The sequence below is a fragment of the Chaetodon auriga genome, chromosome 10 (genome assembly GCF_051107435.1).
Source record: "Chaetodon auriga isolate fChaAug3 chromosome 10, fChaAug3.hap1, whole genome shotgun sequence".
Classification (NCBI taxonomy): Eukaryota; Metazoa; Chordata; class Actinopteri; order Chaetodontiformes; family Chaetodontidae; genus Chaetodon; species Chaetodon auriga.
In genome coordinates this window covers 1788377-1805620 of record NC_135083.1, presented here as the reverse complement: position 1 = coordinate 1805620, position 17244 = coordinate 1788377, and the positions used below count along the sequence as shown (strand labels likewise).

The window sequence follows — 17244 nt, the reverse complement described above, 5'->3', positions numbered from 1 at the left end:
TTATAAAAGTTAGCCAACGTCACGTTAACCGCAGCCTGGTTAGCTCAGCATGCTAACAGAGTTAAAACGAGTTAACACTATGGTTGTTAGCAAAGTATACACGTTAGCTGCGACGTGACGTTCTTTGCTTTTATCACCGTCGCATTGATGAGCGCAGTCTATTAATTTCGTCATATTTTCAGCAACTTACACTACATTACATTACCAATCACCCATTGTTTAGACAGCGAACTGGGGGTGCGGTAAGGCGCTAGCTTGGCCGCGGGCAGGGGGGCAAGGGGAGGGCGTGGAGAAGCGGTCGAGTCTGATACCGGTAGTTTAAATACCAACAAGGAACGAAACACAGAGGGTGAGTACACGATGTTTTCTCACGCGCATTCTGAATATATGTGCCAAACATTGAAGCGTAAGGCTAAAGTTTAAACTCCAGCTCCGAGTTACTCCTGAAACACAACGTTTATTAACGCAATTCGTCGTGGGTTAACGTACATCGTGGTGCTGTAAATTGCGTTAACGTTAGCTCAATCTTTCGCTGTCGTTAGGTAACATTAGCGGCACTGGCTAATGGCTTGAAGTGTTTTATCTTTTGTAAGTTTAGTCAAACTCGTTCCAAAAGAAAGTACTTTGGCTAAATCGTAAGATATTCATATAAGCTAGCTAGCTTCTGTCTGCGTTTGACTGAAGTTGTACATGGGTTTTTATAAACAGTTAACACTATCATTAACGTTGCTTGGATATGTCATAGCTGTGTATTTAATAACAAGTCCCAGCGAACAGTTTTATGAACAAGCAGTTTTTGACATATGGCCAAAGTTTAGTTTAGAAGTCATTTTGTGCAAATAAAGTCAACTTGAAGTGGCAGTTGTACTACTACCGCATGGCTTGGGGACGTAACTATTGTGCTCTCGGCTTATTGTTTTTGTGGTATTGTTTGGACCTTATACGACTTCCCTCCAGTAAAACGTTCCATCTTGGCTTCCTGTAAACAACTGATCTGAGCTCGGTTGTTTGGGTTCCCAATCCCTGGTCCCGCTGTATAATCTGACCCCGTGTCAGTTGCGGGAAACAACTTCCACGTCCTAGAACGCTTCTGTGTCGATTCCATTGAAACTATTGGCCAGGATGATACCCGCTCTAATCTGATTGGCGTACACAGGAACGTCTCGCTGCATTGGTCGCAAATGGTTGTATTCACGTCCATAGCGTGAATTATATAACAACTATCTGAATACAGATAAGTCATGTACCTAGCCTAATTTGGAAACGCATTTCGCCGGTGGTCAAAGGTGTTCAGTTAGTTTATACTTACTTCGATGGCGCGTGGGGTGTTTGCAACTACAAATGGTAAATAGTAGTTGCTATCTGGGTCATTTGTAATGGCTGTGAGCGGAGATTAATTAATTTGCAGTTTGAATTTCACTTCAAAAGTCATTGTAACACCAGGACCATTATTATTCTTTTCAGATTATTTGATAGAAGGGAGTTGAATAAATTGAGGAACATCGCTAAATCACGTGTTCCGTAGTATTAGCTTGCTTTTGTGGAGATGAACGGCACTTTGAGACGACTTGAACGCAGCATTTTCACCGGATATGGCGCAAGTGAGCGTGTGGGGAGGGAGGAAACAGCCCTTACAGTGTATCTGCAGCTAACGACTCGGTTTTATGTGACTATATGATGGCTTGTTATGGTTCCTGGATTTAGTAAAGCTGCAGTTCTGCTGAGAGATTTTGGAATGTAAGTCGAGCCGTTTGTTGCAGCATTTCAGTGCTGTTTTAAGTGTTGCTGAGTCCAAAAGCCATGATTAAAAACTGGCACTCACATTTTTGTAAGTTCACAATGTAATTTAAAATATCTCCCTCGTGTTTCCTGCGTGTTGATTTTGCATCATAAATGTCAGGAAACACCACTGATTTATTGTGACAGGTTCAGAGATGTGACCCTAAGTCCAACTTGTTGATTTGTTTAGTAATGGATCAGTGTTTGTGTTGTCTGACTTATATGTTTACGTGGTGTTTGTGCAGGTCCATCGCTTTAGGAGATGGCAGGGACTGCGGCAGTGAACGTAGCTCCGAAATCAGGCCAGCTGAACGGAGATATGCTGCTGGCTTGGCTCAATGAAACTTTACAGACAAACTTCACCAAAGTGGAGCAGATATGCACAGGTAGGTCAGCGTTCATGTGTGGTCTTAATGGGCTGAACTTTCATGCTCTTGTTTAGCACCACTTCACTGCACGTTCTCAGTCTCATTACTCTCTCAGTTGGTCAGTTAGTTTTGCTTTGAAAGTTCTTTTCTCCTCAGATGAAGGCATAAAGATATCACAGATCAGATTTACACAAGCTATGAGACATTTTCTGGTGGGAGATGTAACTTTATCTTTATACTACAGAAATCTCATCAACATCAGAGAGTAGTCACTCCATCACCGCCACTTCCTCTTCCTTTTTTTGATCGCTTTTACGTATCTGTGTGTTTCTGTATGAATATCCAGGTGCAGCCTATTGTCAGCTGATGGACTGTTTGTTTCCTGGGACCCTGGACCTTTCCAAGGTCCGGTTCCAAAGCAGTACCATTGCAGACTCTGTCCACAACTACAATTTACTGCACAGTGCACTCAAAAAAGTTGGAATGATCAGAGTGAGTATTGTAACCAAAGCACTGAATGATTTATTGGAGTCGGGGTATATGTTGTTCACATGTAGAAGATTGTTTCAAGTCATTTTTGTGACACTCTTACTAATAATATGTAATAATATAATATGTGATTATCACTTACTGTTACCGCACCCTTGGTGTTGGCCTTGGTGTCTGACATTTGCCAGCGATGCTGAAATAAATTGTGTTTGTGAAGGGCCAGGGTTGCCTTGCCCTAAAAATGACTTAAGTTCAGGCCTGGTATAAAATCAGCAAAGGTACTTCCGAGGTTATTTAGAAACAGCAGCATCTGTGTATTGCTTTTAGAGTTGATTACTGTTTGGAAGTCTTTACAATTTTCCGTGAAAATGGTTGTTCTGTTTATTCTTTTCAGCTCAGCATACAGAAACTTTAACGTCTTTTGTTGACTGATGGATGTAAACATAAGTACAGCATGAGGCTTAAACCCGTCTCTCTCCTCACTGCAGTACATTCCCACCGCATCGCTGATGAAGAAGAACGTTAAAGTGGCTCTGAGCTTCCTGGAGTGGTTCAAGGTGTTATTTGACAAAAACGACAGCGGCATTAAGTACCATGCTGTGGAGGCCAGAGGAGGACTGAGTAAGCTGCCTACTACTATTACTACTACTACGACTACTACTACCTGCAGTTACTCTGGCAGGATCTGACATGTTCACGAGGTCAACGTTAGATCATTTAAAGGCTCATGAAATTACAACAGCAATCTGAATATGTCAGAACATGTCTGTGACACGTGAACACGACCCTTCACAGTAAGACTACAGCAGCACAAGGTTAAATAATCACAGAGATACAAATCTGCTCAGAATGCTGTAATAAACTTATTATCTGTTGTGCACAAAGACAATGGAATCAGTGTCATAAATTGTAAAATGGTGTGAATTAACCAATTTTAATCACTTGAGGAGATTCTTTTCATATTTGATGCAAGTATTGCAGCTCTTCATGTCTTATAATGTCTGATAAAAGCCATAATGAACATTTATGTAACAGAGACATACTATAGACCTTTACTTTAGGGATATGAAGCCAGCAGTATTATGTATTTCATGTCTGTAGAACACATATTTGTATTTAAATGTGTCTTTTTACTCCCATTACAGATGATCGTTCCTCCCACACCGTTCCTCAGAAACAGCAGGCTGTTGAGGTGATGGAGGGCAATGCAGTGGAAAACCCAAGGAAGAGTGCAGAGGTGGTGGTATTAATATCTGACGAGGAGGATGATGATGATGATGTGGATGATGAGATGGATGTGAAGATTGAGCCAAAAACAGAGGAAGAAGAAGAAGCAGTGGGAGTGGGAAATCAAGGACCAGTTCTCTACAACACTGACGCCTTGTTGCCCTTCGTCAGAAGATACTTTAGTGACAGTGTGGACAGTGTGGACAGTACTAAGGACACTCAGGACACTCAGGACACTCAGGACACTCAGGACACTCAGGACGCTCAAGACACTCAAGCTTCTGGCTCTTCAGCTTCTGCCTTCTTGAGTCCAAACCACCCCGGAGACATCATCGAGGCCTGCCGTCACACGCTGTACTGCCTCTACCTGTATGTGGGGGTGGAGATGGATGGAGGACAGAGAACAAGTGTCATCCTGATTGGCTACTTTGACCAGAGCTCAGAGCTCTGTGTGGTGAGGTTGCTGCACACTCTGCAGATGAGCGTGGACACTGTTACTCCACAAACGTCAGCACACATGGACGCTGACGCTCCTACAGACGCACACACGGCGGGGAGTGATGCTCGCCTTCTGATTGAAGCGTTAGAGAAACTTGGCCTTCCTCTGCAAAACCTTGTTGTGTTTTACTGTAACGCTCCACACCCAGCGGTGAGCCGCCCGTTTGTATCTGCGCTGCAGGCCTTCAACCCTCGGCTGGTATCGCTCTGCGGCCTCCCTGGGATTGCAGGAAGAGCCTGTCAGGCCGGACTCTCGGCTTCCTTTGGTTACGTGGTTGACCTGATTAAAGACATCCACCGCCACTACTCCACCTGCACCTCCATCGGTGACAGTCTGAAAGATCTCTTTGCAGGTGCGGAGTCTTATAACCCATCCCATCCTGTCTCTGCAAACTGTTTATGTATCATCAACACCGTGCAGAAGATGGTCAGCAGCTGGAGGAATTTGGTGGACTACTTTAAGTCACTGAGCCAAGCCGAGGATACCGACCGCATCAGAGCCCAGCTGATGGATCATAAAGTCAAGCTGCACTTCCTGTTCCTCTCCCACACCATGGAGCCCCTCCGAGCTATCCAGGAAGTACAGCAGCACGGCACGGTCGACGTGACTGTGGAGCTGCAGCTCAGCTCCATGCTGATTCGCTCCTACGCAGCCAGCCTGCTCCGGCCCTCCATCGCCGAGCGCTTTCTGAGGAAGCGGATCCTGAATGTCCTCAGCAGCGAGAAGAAGCTGCTGCCCACGTCAGAGGTGGACGTGGGTTCTCGTGCCAGAGAGTTCATGTGGGCCACCGCCGTCGTGGATCTGGGGGAAGAGGAGAGGAGAGACTTCCTGATGGAGGCGACGGCTTTCTATAAAGCAGCACTGCTGAGTTTAGCGGCGAGCGTCCCGAAGTATCTGGGCGACGTGGCACTAATGAATATCAACAAAGTCCTGAAACATCCTGAAAATATCAATGTAAGAAGATTTATTTCCATGCAGCCAGCCATAGTTTCACATTTGTTGAGTCTGCATTTGTCAGATTTGAATGTAAAAGTCAATAAATTAAACTCAGTCCTTTGGGGTGCAGTACAAATTGAGGCACTGCAAATAAGCACATGTTCCCAAAATTTAGAACTATTCCTTTAACTTGTAATCATGAGTGCACCGTGTTTGGTTTAATGATGTGTGTGGAACTTGTTTAGCAAACTAACATTTAGAGGAACTACCTTTCCTGTAATATTATGCTTAACTTAATCTGCCTTTTCTGTGTACTGAAACCTGTGATATCTGTGTTTTCCTTTCAGGGTATTACAGTGTCCAGAAAGGTCCTGTCAGCGCTGGGGGTTCAGCTGGGCCTGTGTAAACCCAGCTCTTCGGAAATACATCAAATGACGTACGACTACCTCAATGTCCTTAGGTTAAAAAAGGCCAAGATGAGAAGAATGAGCGAAGGTAGTTGCTGGACAAAGGTAAGCTAACACAATCAGTCATGGTTGCACAGCAGCTCATGATCAGGAAAAATCATTTTTTCTCTGTGCATCGTTATAAATGTGCTGACTTCATCTCTCACCTTGAATTTTTAACATCAACTGGATGAAGCCTTAGTTCAGTGAGTTGAATATCAGTTTCCTGTGATGTCTGTGCAGGTGATGTGTGGCATTCGAGTGCACTCTGCTCTGCATCGAGTCCTCCTGACCCTCCTGGCCCTGCCAAGCTCTCTGTGCAGGAAGCAGGTGTTTGCTGAGGTGAGTGTTAAGAGCTGAACCTCTTCGGGAGCTGACTGGTGTGTTTACGGACCAAATCAGGATCGTTCTCATAAAGTCTCTTATCTTACCACCGGGGGTCGTCCTCACTGAGAGTTTCCTCTCGCTGAGGAACGCACGTTCACGTCCTCACTGCTCTGTACTTTCGTCTCCTACTTCAGTATTTTTGTGAAGCTAAAGAGGTGTATGTGTGTGTGTGTGTGTGTGTGTGTGTGTGCGCGTGCGTGCGTGCGTGCGTGCGTGTGTGCGTGTGCGTGTGTGTTCACTCCCATCTCAAGGTGCTGAGCAGTACCAAGGCTCTTCATGAAAGCAGGACATCCTCCAAAGCCTCCCCTCAACCGGAGAAGTGGCTACGAAGACCCCTCATCCGCAAAAGGAAATTACCTGTCCAGACAGGTAACAGCGGCAAGAAGAAAGAAGCGAAGAAGAAAGCGACGCCATCGGAGGGTCGACGCAGTCTTGTGACCAGAGCCAGTCTACAGATTCCTTCCAAACACGAGAGCAGCACAGACTCAGAATGCACAGACAATTCGTCAGGTGAGACTGCCAGGTGCACGCTGAGCGCGTACAGCCTGAAATGTGTGTTAAGAATTCCAGATGACGTCGATCATAGTTATGACTGTGACTGTGTTCTGTTTCTGTCAGATGTGGTCGATGTCACCGTGAAGTCCAAACTGTGTCAGACCAGCAAACCAGAACAGGAAGACAGTAAGAAATGTGTCATGTTATGAATAATCTGTTAAAAGAAGGTCACTTTGAAAAGGTGTCCACATTTATTGCTCACTCGCAGCAATGTGAGCAGAACCTGAGTCCTTTTTTTGAATAGTAATCGTAGCGTGGTGATGAGGCCAGGTGTTCACACCTCAGTGAGTCGACTCAGGACGAGCAGGAGCAGAGCTTTCATACATGCATGAAGAAATATTCAGAATTTAAAGTGCAGTGGATTCAGTCGCTCGTCGTCTCTGATCTGCAGGTAAAGAAACTGCATTGGCAGAGACTGTGTTCATTGTGGGCACGGATGATGACGACGTCGCCGTAGTTTCAACAAGCGAATCGCCCAGCTCAGAAAAACCACAGGTAAGATCCGCTGTCGGGTTATTCACGTTAGCATAGCGTCATAACCAGAACTAAAAGGCATCGGCTGGTTTTTCTCAGTTTTGACCAAATGAACCAAACCACCACCGCGAGTGTCTTCAGAGATGAGATGTCAGATAGAAATACTGTGGAGATACACTTCGTCCACTGCTGGCACAGAAATATCAACACAAGCTGACAGATACACGGCCATCACCAATCGAAGACTAACATTTTAGACAAAAACAGTAAAGCAAAGGGGCCCGGAGCAAAAGTTTGGGCCCCCGGAAAGGAAAGAACTTCGTTTTCAAAGGAGGTGTCACTGTCACAGCTTATAAAGGTCGTTCAGGACCTTGTTTAGGATCATCATCCTGACGTAGAAGTCGTCCTCTTCTCAGCTGCAGCTTTTGTTTTGCAGATGCTGTGATGCTTTGTGCAGAATCTGTTGGTATTTACTTGAATCCTTTCTTCTTGCATGGTGCTGCTTTCCTTTTTCCCACTCTAAGATCATCCAGAACAAAACAATGCACCAGTCTTGCTTAAAATGTTGAACAGAAAGTTTAATCTTTATGGCTTTTGTACATCACACTGTTTTCTTGCAGCGTTAAAATCACACTCATTGACTTTGTATGATTGTAGGTTAAAACGGGAAGAAACCACGTGACTCAAAGGAGGGACGGTGTTGGAAACAGTGCTTTAACATTGTGTATGTGTGTGTGTCTGTGTGTGTTGTACAGGGTATGACGGGGGAGCTGGTCTGGGGTCAGGTGGAGGGATACTCCTCATGGCCAGCCATCATCATACCCTGCAGGGAAGAGGATCTGCTTCCAGGGAAGAGGATGCTGGAGTGGTACGGCCAGAGGATGTCTTCCAGGGTGAGTCAGATGTGAGATGAAAGATCTTCTTTAGAAAGCTTTAGTGTCCTCAAGGACAAACTACACAACAAACTACATAAAACAAATGTAAAACAACAACATCACACTGAATCCACCATCGCAGCCTCCTACGTGGCTCAAATCATGAACACGTACTGAACAACATTAAAAGCAGCGTGTTGATGAGAAGGTCTGAAAACTTTTCAAAACATCACCATTAACGTTTTTTTCAAATCTCTAAAGTCTTTCTGTTGAAAGAGCAGATCGATATTTGAGCTTTTATTGCGTGTTCGGTTACTGATATGTATATTACTTATTTCCATTCTAACTTTTGGCTCTGACTCCAGGTCAGTCTGAAGACTCTGAAACCGTTCGCTGCCTTTGCCCAAAACTTCTGTGCCAACTCCTTCGCCATCCTTGTCACCTACAGAGAGGCCATCTTCTTGGCCCTGCAGGTCTGTCTTCTCTCATGCACCGGACTGGTCTTTGTTGTAGACAACGAAAGTGTTCTCATGTCGTGCATATTCGTCCTGCTTACGTGTGTGTGTGTGTGTGTGTCTATCAGGAGGCAGCGCTCCGTTGTGAGAAGGAGTTTTCTGCGTCTCTGGAGGAGCAAGAGGAGCTGCTGAAACAGATGTTGGACTGGGCTTTAGGAGGGTTTCAACCCTCAGGGCCGGAGGCACTCAAACCAACAGCTGCCAGAAATGGTATGAAGGATTCACTAAAAGCCTGAATAGATTCACTCTGTATGTTCAGACTGTGGTGGGAAACGTTATCGTTTCTCAGTAAGAGATCATGGAGACCAACTGCAGAAGATCAGGAACAAGGTTATTCCCCTGCTTTTGTTCTATATTGAATGCAGCGTAGATAGATGAGGTCTGGACGTCGGCTGCAGGTCAGGTGTTTTAGTAATTTGGCAGTTGTCTCACTTCTGAAGTTCTGGTTCCACCTTGGCTCTCTGTGGTCCCAACTTTAAGTTCATTTAGCTTTTTTTAAACACAGGAAAGAGTTCAGGGCCTGAGATAACAGCTAAGGGGAATGTTGCTGTGTGAAGAGCATGCATGCACAGGTGGCTCTGCACAGGTAATACCAAAGGCAGAATGAAGCCGGGGAAGACTGGGCAGCGTCTCGGTAAAGAACACAGTTAACAGGCGAATGTAGATACAGACGTGCAGTTTCTTACTGCTGATGACGTTCTGCAGTATTGTGACAGAATTGTGTAAAACATCAGAAGGTCACGTGTGTTGTTGTCTTCTGTCCAGGTAATACTGAACCAAACAGCAGACAGACGGCGGAGAAGAGCTTCCCCTGGATGTCCAGCTCCTCTCATCACTCCTTCACCTCCTCCACCCCGATGAGCAGCACCAGCGGCACCGGGGTGAAGAACATGGTCGTCTCCTTGAACAGAATTTCGTGCAGCTCTTTGGACAAGTACACTCAGAGAGGTGGAGGTGGAATAACTGCATGGGAAGGCTATGATTTTGTGGGAAAATACAACAGAGTCAAGACGGAGACGGAGTCTGTAATAGGACAGGCAGCGGAGACTGAGAGACAAGGGAATGGAGAGAAAGGAGGGTGGAGGAAGGGGAGAGCAGGATGGGGAAGAGGGAAGGCGAAGAGAGGATGGAACAGAGGAAAAGCTCAGAAGAAGGAAAGCAGTCCGACTGATGGAGTTGATGATGACACGTCACCAGACTTTGTGCCCTACAAGAGGAGGTCTTACACCAAAACATGCAGTAACATCACCCAGACGACCAGCGTGCCCACCAAAGCCGACAGCAAGGTCAGCCAGGCGGCGAGCGTTTTCATCAAACCTGACAGTAAGACGACCGAGGATACCGGCGTTTACACCCAGCCGGACCAGAAACTCAGAGGTACCGAGAAGAAGTTAATCATTAAAACATACCAGTTGGATTTATCCAGTGAATGGGTTCAGTGGGTTTAATGGGTTCAGACCTTTGATTCTCCTCTCAGCCACAGGTTGAACTGCCAGCTTGGAAACTGTGTCAAGTAAACTTGCAGTGAAAATACATGATGTGAGAAGAATGAACAATAATACCATTAAGCTTAGTTTGTCCAGCAGCTCTCATGCATGAAAAGTGCTTTGCAGAAACTTGAGTTGTTGGTTTGTTCCCTTGCAGAGGAGACCATCTCTATGATCATGAACCAGAAGCTGGACATTGAAGGTGAGCGTTGTTTGTTCTTTTAATTCTGAATCTTTCCCCTTTATGCAAACTGTAAGCATCAACGTGATCATTTCACCATTTTCCACAACAACGTATCTGCGTTGACGTGTGCACAGTGTTGTTTGAAGTGCCGACACTCCAGCGAGTCTCCTGTTGAGCTTTTACCTGATTCTTAGGTTCGAGTGCTTCACACGCTGTTCCATGTGACTGTAGTCGTACAGATGTTTGTCCTCACACTGAGTTGTGTTGGCAGGTTTCTGTTTGTGTTGTGCAACTGAAAGCGTGGAGATATTCCACCCTCTGTTCAAAGGCAGCCTGTGCTTGACGTGTAAGGTAAGGCGCCGTCGCCTTCTCTCTGTGTTACCTGATTTCCTCCTGCGCTGAAGGTCCCTAACTGTCTGTGTCCCTGAAGGATAACTTCACAGAAACCCTGTATCGTTACGATGAAGACGGATATCAGTCCTACTGCACCATCTGCTGCTACGGACTGGAGGTCATCCTGTGTGGCAACGATAGCTGCTGCAGGTCGGTCTGTTCATGTCTGCCTGTCAGTGCCGCTGTGGTCTCCAGTGGAGCCCAGAGTTCACCTGTGTTTAACGGTCTTCCTCTCCTCCGTCCTCCTCCTCCTCATTCGCAGGTCTTACTGTGAGGACTGCCTGAACATCCTCGTCGGTCCGGGGACGTTCGAGTCGCTGAAGGAGCTGGACCCGTGGATCTGCTTCCTGTGTCAGCCCCATCAGCCGCACGGCGCCCTGATTCCCAGAGAGGACTGGAGCATCCGTGTTCAGGAACTGTTCGCCAACAACAGCGCCATGGAGTTTGTGAGTGATCAATGGAGGTGATCCATTTCCACAACTGCACGTCAAATGTCTGAGTATTAATTCTTCACTCTGCAATGAGAGCGTCTTTCATTCTGTTTGCATTCTTAAAAACACAAACTCAGTCACAGATTTTCTAATTTGCATTCGGTCTGCAGTTATTTTCATTGTCAATATGTCAATTATCAATTTATCGATTTGTCTATAAAATATCAGGAAACAGTGAAGCAGCAGTCATAAATTACACGAATAAATGTCATTTACAATGATATAAGACAGAAAAGCAGCTCAGTTTTATATTTATAAAACAACAATTATTAAAAATATTTTCTGGTTAATTTCCTATTGATCGACGAATTGATTAATTGACTAATTCTTTAATTATTTTTTTGTTTGGTAGTAAGTTTGTGGTCGGGTGAATTTCATATTGAAATAAAAAGTATGTTTTTTTTTTTATTTTTTGCAGAAAACCCATAAATGTACTTTAGATTTAAGCATATTGAGACTTTTCTTTGTAGATTCTATGTGTTGAACTTCCTTTAATGAGTAATTGAAGTCTCTCCGTTACCTTTTATTTTTTCCTGTCTTCGTAGGAGCCGCACCGTGTCTACCCGTCCATCCCCGCCAGCCTGCGCAGACCGCTCCGAGTCCTCTCACTGTTTGATGGCATAGCAACAGGTGAGCACAGACGTCAGCCCGTTTCTCATTAACCGTCAACTTTAGAAATGAAGGGTGTGTCTTCTAAGTGACAAACGGCCGGGCCTGAAAAATGAAGCATCAAAACCCGCAGGTCCTCTGTCGGCCGCCTCAGACCCCCATAACGCAGCCTGTGTGTGTGTGTTTCAGGCCACCTGGTGCTGAAGGATCTTGGCTTCAAAGTGGAGAAGTATGTGGCCTCAGAGGTTTGCGAGGATTCCGTTGCTGTGGCGGCCGTCAACCACGATGGGAAGATCATCCATGTTGGTGACGCCCGGTTCATCACCCAGGAACAAGTCTGTGCTTTTCTTTCTGAACGTATTCACGTTTTGGAGACGTCTCACAGCTCGCTGACAGCTGTCAGCTCAGCGCCGAATTAAACCAGCGTCTGTCTCCTCTTTGAACCTCCAGATCGAGCAGTGGGGGCCGTTTGATTTGCTGATCGGTGGCAGCCCCTGTAATGACCTCTCCATCGTCAACCCCATCAGAAAAGGCCTCTATGGTACGCAGCCGTGTTCTACGCAGGCCAGCTTTGAACAAACCCATTAGAAGAATTGATTGATTGTGTTAAAATATCACCAAGTTAAAAAGCCAAACAGTGACTGGTTGTCTTTGGGGTGGTCGTACTTCCGCGTATTTTAAAGAAGTATGAGGTGTTTCTTCTTTGCTGTAATTCCCCCTCTCTCCTGCAGAGGGCACTGGCAGGCTGTTCTTCGAGTTCTACCGGATCCTTCAGCTGCTGAAGCCCAAAGAGGAAGACCCCAGGCCGTTCTTCTGGCTGTTTGAGAACGTGGTCTTCATGAACACGCACGACAAAGTCAACATCTGCCGCTTCCTCGAGGTTCGCCACATCGCCACACTACCACACCGCCATTTGCTGTCATTCTCAGTCCCCTCCTCTTCCTCGTGTTTGAGTACATGATGTTTTCATGTTAATACAGAGGCTCCGTGTGTTTATCATGTGTTACACTGCAGTATCATGTTACTCTTCCATGTGCTCTCCTTCAGTCACTGTGACTCTTCACGTCACTGCTCGTTGGTCCTGTGTGGACGGAAACTTCTGCTTTGTCATTGTGAATTGAATTGCTCTTGTGCAGCTTTCTGCTTTTTCTATCGAGTACTTTTAAGTATTTGTTTTTACTTTTCTCTGTTTATCTGCACTTATCTCTGTCTTTGGTCTGCTGCAGCACCTGATTTTCCCTCCTCCTCGCTGCACTGCTAACGAACATGTTCTGCACTCGCTGAACGTCGCTGCTGTCTGATTTTTCCACAGTGCAACCCGGTCCTGGTGGATGCAGTCAAAGTTAGCCCTGCCCACAGAGCTCGGTACTTCTGGGGAAACATCCCAGGGATGAGCAGGTAAGACCTTCAGTTGATCATGAGCTACTGGAAACTAGTTCCAGACTAAGATGTTTCTGACTGGAGTCATATATCAGCGTCATGTAGCGTCAGCTGTCGGAGCAGCAGAGGTATCAGTAGAAGCAGCTCCCTGTACACTCGCTCCTGCTTCTATATATTGTCTTCTGTCTCCCTGGCTGCCCTTTCTTATTTCCTCATCCTGTAAAGTACTTTGTGACTCCTGTTTGCTGCTTCTCTCCCTTCAGGCCCATTATAGCCTCCAAGAATGACAAGCTGAGTCTCCAGGACTGTTTAGAGATCGGCCGTGAAGCCAGGGTGAGAGACCGGACCTGTGGTTCAGTTTGACGTGAATCATGTGCATACGTTTGTTATCTACAGTCCTGAACTTGGTCTTAATTCTGATGAAGACGTTCATGAAGGGACGGTACTCACCACTGTTTTTGTTTCAGGTCACCAAGGTGAGGACGATCACCACCAACCCAAACTCTCTGAAGCAGGGGAAAGGTGTCTCTCAGCTGCCTGTCCTCCATAACGGCAAGGAGGACAACCTCTGGATCACTGAGCTAGAGAAGTAGGCGTTGTGATGCTTATGTTTAAGTGTGTGTGTGTGTGTGTGTGTGGTGGACACACGGCTCAGATCCCCTGGGACTGTCATTGACCAGGACAGACTGACGAGCTCCTGACCGGTCGTCTCTACCTGAATGTCTGAGTTCATTTCCATCTAAAAACTCATTGATTAACCTCTTAAGTCGCCGTATTGGGGCCTGCTAACAATAGCTGGGTGCCCAGTATGGCTCACAGGGACAAGCAGTATTATTTATAATATGTTAAGTACAGGAAATGTGGCAGCACGGCAGCATGAAGGCCTACATGATCGTCCCTGAAAGCTGCAACCAGCACTTACTTTTATTAGTAATCTTTGGGTCTATAAAACATCACAAAACAGTGAAAAATGCCTTTTTGTGCGAGTTTTGTGCAGGTTAAGGTGATGTCTTCAGATGTCTTTGTCTGTCCAACCAACTGTCCAAAACCTGAAGAAACTTTCAGAAAAGATGAAGAAACCCAGCAGATATTCACATTTGAGAAGAACCTTTTGCCTGAGCTCACTTGAATCATTAGCAGTTGTTATTGTAGTCGCTGGTTAACTTTCTGTTGATAGATCCGATCGATCACTCGACCACACTGAGACTTCAGCTAACACACGTGTCTTCTCCCTTATCGTTGGCCAGGATCTTCGGGTTCCCCAAACATTACACCGACGTGAGGAACATGAACCGGCAGCAGCGGCAGAAGGTGCTGGGGAAGGCCTGGAGCGTGCCCGTCATCCGCCACCTCTTCGCTCCCCTGAAGGACTACTTCTCCTGTGAGGAGCTGCCTCCTTTGACCGCCTCCAACTCCTCCACCTCCCCTTCCTCCCCTGCCTCTCCAGAGCTGCAGCAGCTGAGATAGGGGAGGTTGGTTATGTTTTGTGTAGTATATAGTGTACAGATGTGTGTGTGGAGGGTTTTCTCCCCATCACATGTTTTAGAAGAAGGAGATGGAGCGTAAAAGCTCTATGCAGCCTCCAGCTCGCAGACAGGCTTCTGTTCATTACTGTTTTGTCCACTTTGCTCTCCAGTTTTTTGCATCCTGTCACTCGTACAGTCACTTCAGATTGCGCTCCCTCCATTCGTTGGATTTCCACCTGAATCCCTCCACCTGCCAGAGTTTAAAGATGCTGCACATCTTTCCTTTTCCCCCCTAATGCTCCATCAAAGGTGCTATGAGCCAGAAACCAGCAGCACTTTTCGGCTTGGAGAGTGTCCAGAATGGTAATATATCAAATTCACCTTTTTAGACCTTCATCTGGTTTCTTCTTTGTGAGAAACAGGAGCCGGAGGAGAGAAGGTGAAATGAATGGTGCTATTTGCAGATGATCTGTGGCATTCAGCTGATTTCCTCCAGGCCTGTGTCATCAATAACCATCCGAACTGTTTGTGTTTTGTTGGAATTTGACATGAGATTAATGAGATTTTTAACCACTTTTAAATGAATAGATAGAAATAGTGTTCACCAGGTCGATGTTAATAAATAGATGGTATTTGTTGAATCTGTGAGGTTGCAGAGTGTGAGCTGAGCGCTGTTCCACTGCTTCACGTTCATGTTTGAGTCAACGTTCTCTTTACGTTAACATCCACTGTAGCTTTAAAAATGCTGTTCTATGGATTTTTTCCCCGTTTCCTGATACCTGAAGTCGCTGAATTGCCGGTGCTGATAAAAGTCTTCAGTAGGTGTTCAGATCCAGACTTTGATCATTTCGGTCTGCTTGAACTTTTTTGGCTGATTTGTTCATTTAACTCCTGCAAGAGTGCGAGTTTTACTCTGTGTGTTTAGAAGGATGAATTCATCTGCATCGATCATTACTGCTGCATTGGTGCTGGCCAGCCTCTGTGTGTGTGTGTGTGTGTGTGTGTGTGTGTGTGTGTGTGTGTGTGTGTGTGTGTGTGTGTGTGTGTGTGTGTGTGTGTGTGTGCACGTGTGTGCATGCGTGTGTACGTGTGCGTGTTTGTGTGTGTACAGGTGTGTGTGCACTGCCACTTTTACACTGACCAAACTGTGATGCACACAAAGGCCCTGCAGAGTCTTTATGCTGCTGTGGTGCTAATGCTAAGAAAGCCATGCTGATTGATGATGGTCGCCCGCATCGCGTTTTGCTTTGGAGAAATGTTGTGACATGAAATGGAGACATGAATGACGACACATTCGGTGATCAGCTGATCATTCTGTATCTTCACAGGAAGGAGGATCAGTCCTCTTTTTTTCAGTTTGTTCTTAAAAAGTAGTGTTGCAAGTTAATTGTTTGTCAGAGGAACTGAACTTTAATCCTTTTATGTCAGATGATTCTTTGTGTCAACAGAATCATTACTGTCACTTTTTATTGTTTATGGTTATGGTTCATTGACTATGCAGCCATTTTTAACTTATGTGGTTAGTATTGTTCAATACTGACAGATTACCAAACTGATCTTTAGATTATCCTTTTCCTGCTGTTCAAGTTTCATGAATTGACTTATTGTGGGAAGTGATACTAATACAGAGCACTGTGATCTGCTTTGATGGTCGTCTCATGAAGGTTTTGAGAGCTTTGTGGGTGTCGGGGTTTGACTGGGCTGCGTGGTCTTTTGGCACGTTGACACCAGTGGAGCGGATTCAGAGGTATGAATGTGACGGCTAGCGTCCAGTTCGTCTGTACGACCCACGATCATCATCTGCACACTGTCCCAGGTGCTGTTTTTTAATGAGGGACGCAGTGTTTTTAACTGTATGAAGGTCTGAACAGAGCTCTGTATTTAGGTTATTTTAGCTATCACTGCATATTTTATATTTGGTCAAGTAATTGAATGAAAGTGATTTTTAATTTTTGTTTTTACTTGGAACTGTTGAAGACCATTAAAAGAAAAGAAATGTCACGGTGGTCCCAGAGATGGCCTCTTTATTTCACACCTGTCCCATAATTGATATTTGTTATCTGTTGATGAGATTAAGATACATAATACATTAAAAAAATACACACAGATCATTTTCAGCCTCACTGACAGCGCAGTCGTATCCTCTAACAAGCCTTCATGTGTGACAATGAGGATTACAGAAAATGTAATTGAACAAAGAAATATGAAAATCTAAATATTTAATTTGGAAGATATTTTCATTTACTTAGATAAAACTTTGTTGATCCCACGCTGGGGAAATTAGGATCGCAGAATTTCTGAAATCCTGCCTACAACCACGCTCACATTCCCTAAATTACCGATCAGTGTCCAGGTTTCACACAACACCATGTTGTCCCATGTTGTCTGTTATTAAAGCCACGGACCTGAAGTGAAAAAGGCCGTCATGAAAAATAAAATGTTTGTGTGCAAACAGTGAAAAAAAACAAGTGAAAATGCATCTGTTGGCTTCGACCACAGAAATCACCTGAATAATATTACATTTAAATCCTTGCACAATCTGCTTTACACGGTTTGTTCCATGTAAAAGACTGAAGGTCATCACAGGTCCTTCATCCCAGCAGCTGTCACATTATTTAACTCCACCGTCATGTGACAGCACTGAGCTGATGTTTCACATCACAAACCTGCTGTTCTTTATGATA

General features: G+C 45.3%; 1 protein-coding gene across 1 annotated transcript; it reads left to right on the top strand.

Moving 5' to 3' along the window:
- Positions 1-1614: 1614 nt before the first annotated feature.
- On the top strand, positions 1615-17028 carry LOC143327011 (uncharacterized). The gene is made up of 26 exons (XM_076741126.1): positions 1615-1737; positions 2025-2165; positions 2494-2639; positions 3125-3257; positions 3782-5316; positions 5646-5810; positions 5988-6086; positions 6383-6641; positions 6750-6812; positions 7078-7181; positions 7916-8053; positions 8401-8508; positions 8619-8760; positions 9316-9927; positions 10195-10239; positions 10493-10572; positions 10652-10764; positions 10877-11060; positions 11651-11735; positions 11904-12049; positions 12165-12255; positions 12446-12594; positions 13027-13112; positions 13358-13427; positions 13562-13683; positions 14342-17028. Exons 2-26 carry the CDS (start codon positions 2042-2044, stop codon positions 14559-14561), a joined length of 5019 nt encoding a protein of 1672 aa, XP_076597241.1. The 5' UTR covers positions 1615-1737; positions 2025-2041; the 3' UTR covers positions 14562-17028.
- Positions 17029-17244: the final 216 nt, after the last annotated feature.

Coding starts and splice junctions, on each gene's coding strand:
- LOC143327011 (XM_076741126.1), top strand. CDS start 2,042: ATGGCAGGGACTGCGGCAGTGAACGTAGCTCCGAAATCAGGCCAGCTG. Junction 3,258..3,781: donor GGAGGCCAGAGGAGGACTGA/GTAAGCTGCCTA, acceptor CTCCCATTACAG/ATGATCGTTCCTCCCACACC. Junction 13,113..13,357: donor AACATCCCAGGGATGAGCAG/GTAAGACCTTCA, acceptor CTCTCCCTTCAG/GCCCATTATAGCCTCCAAGA.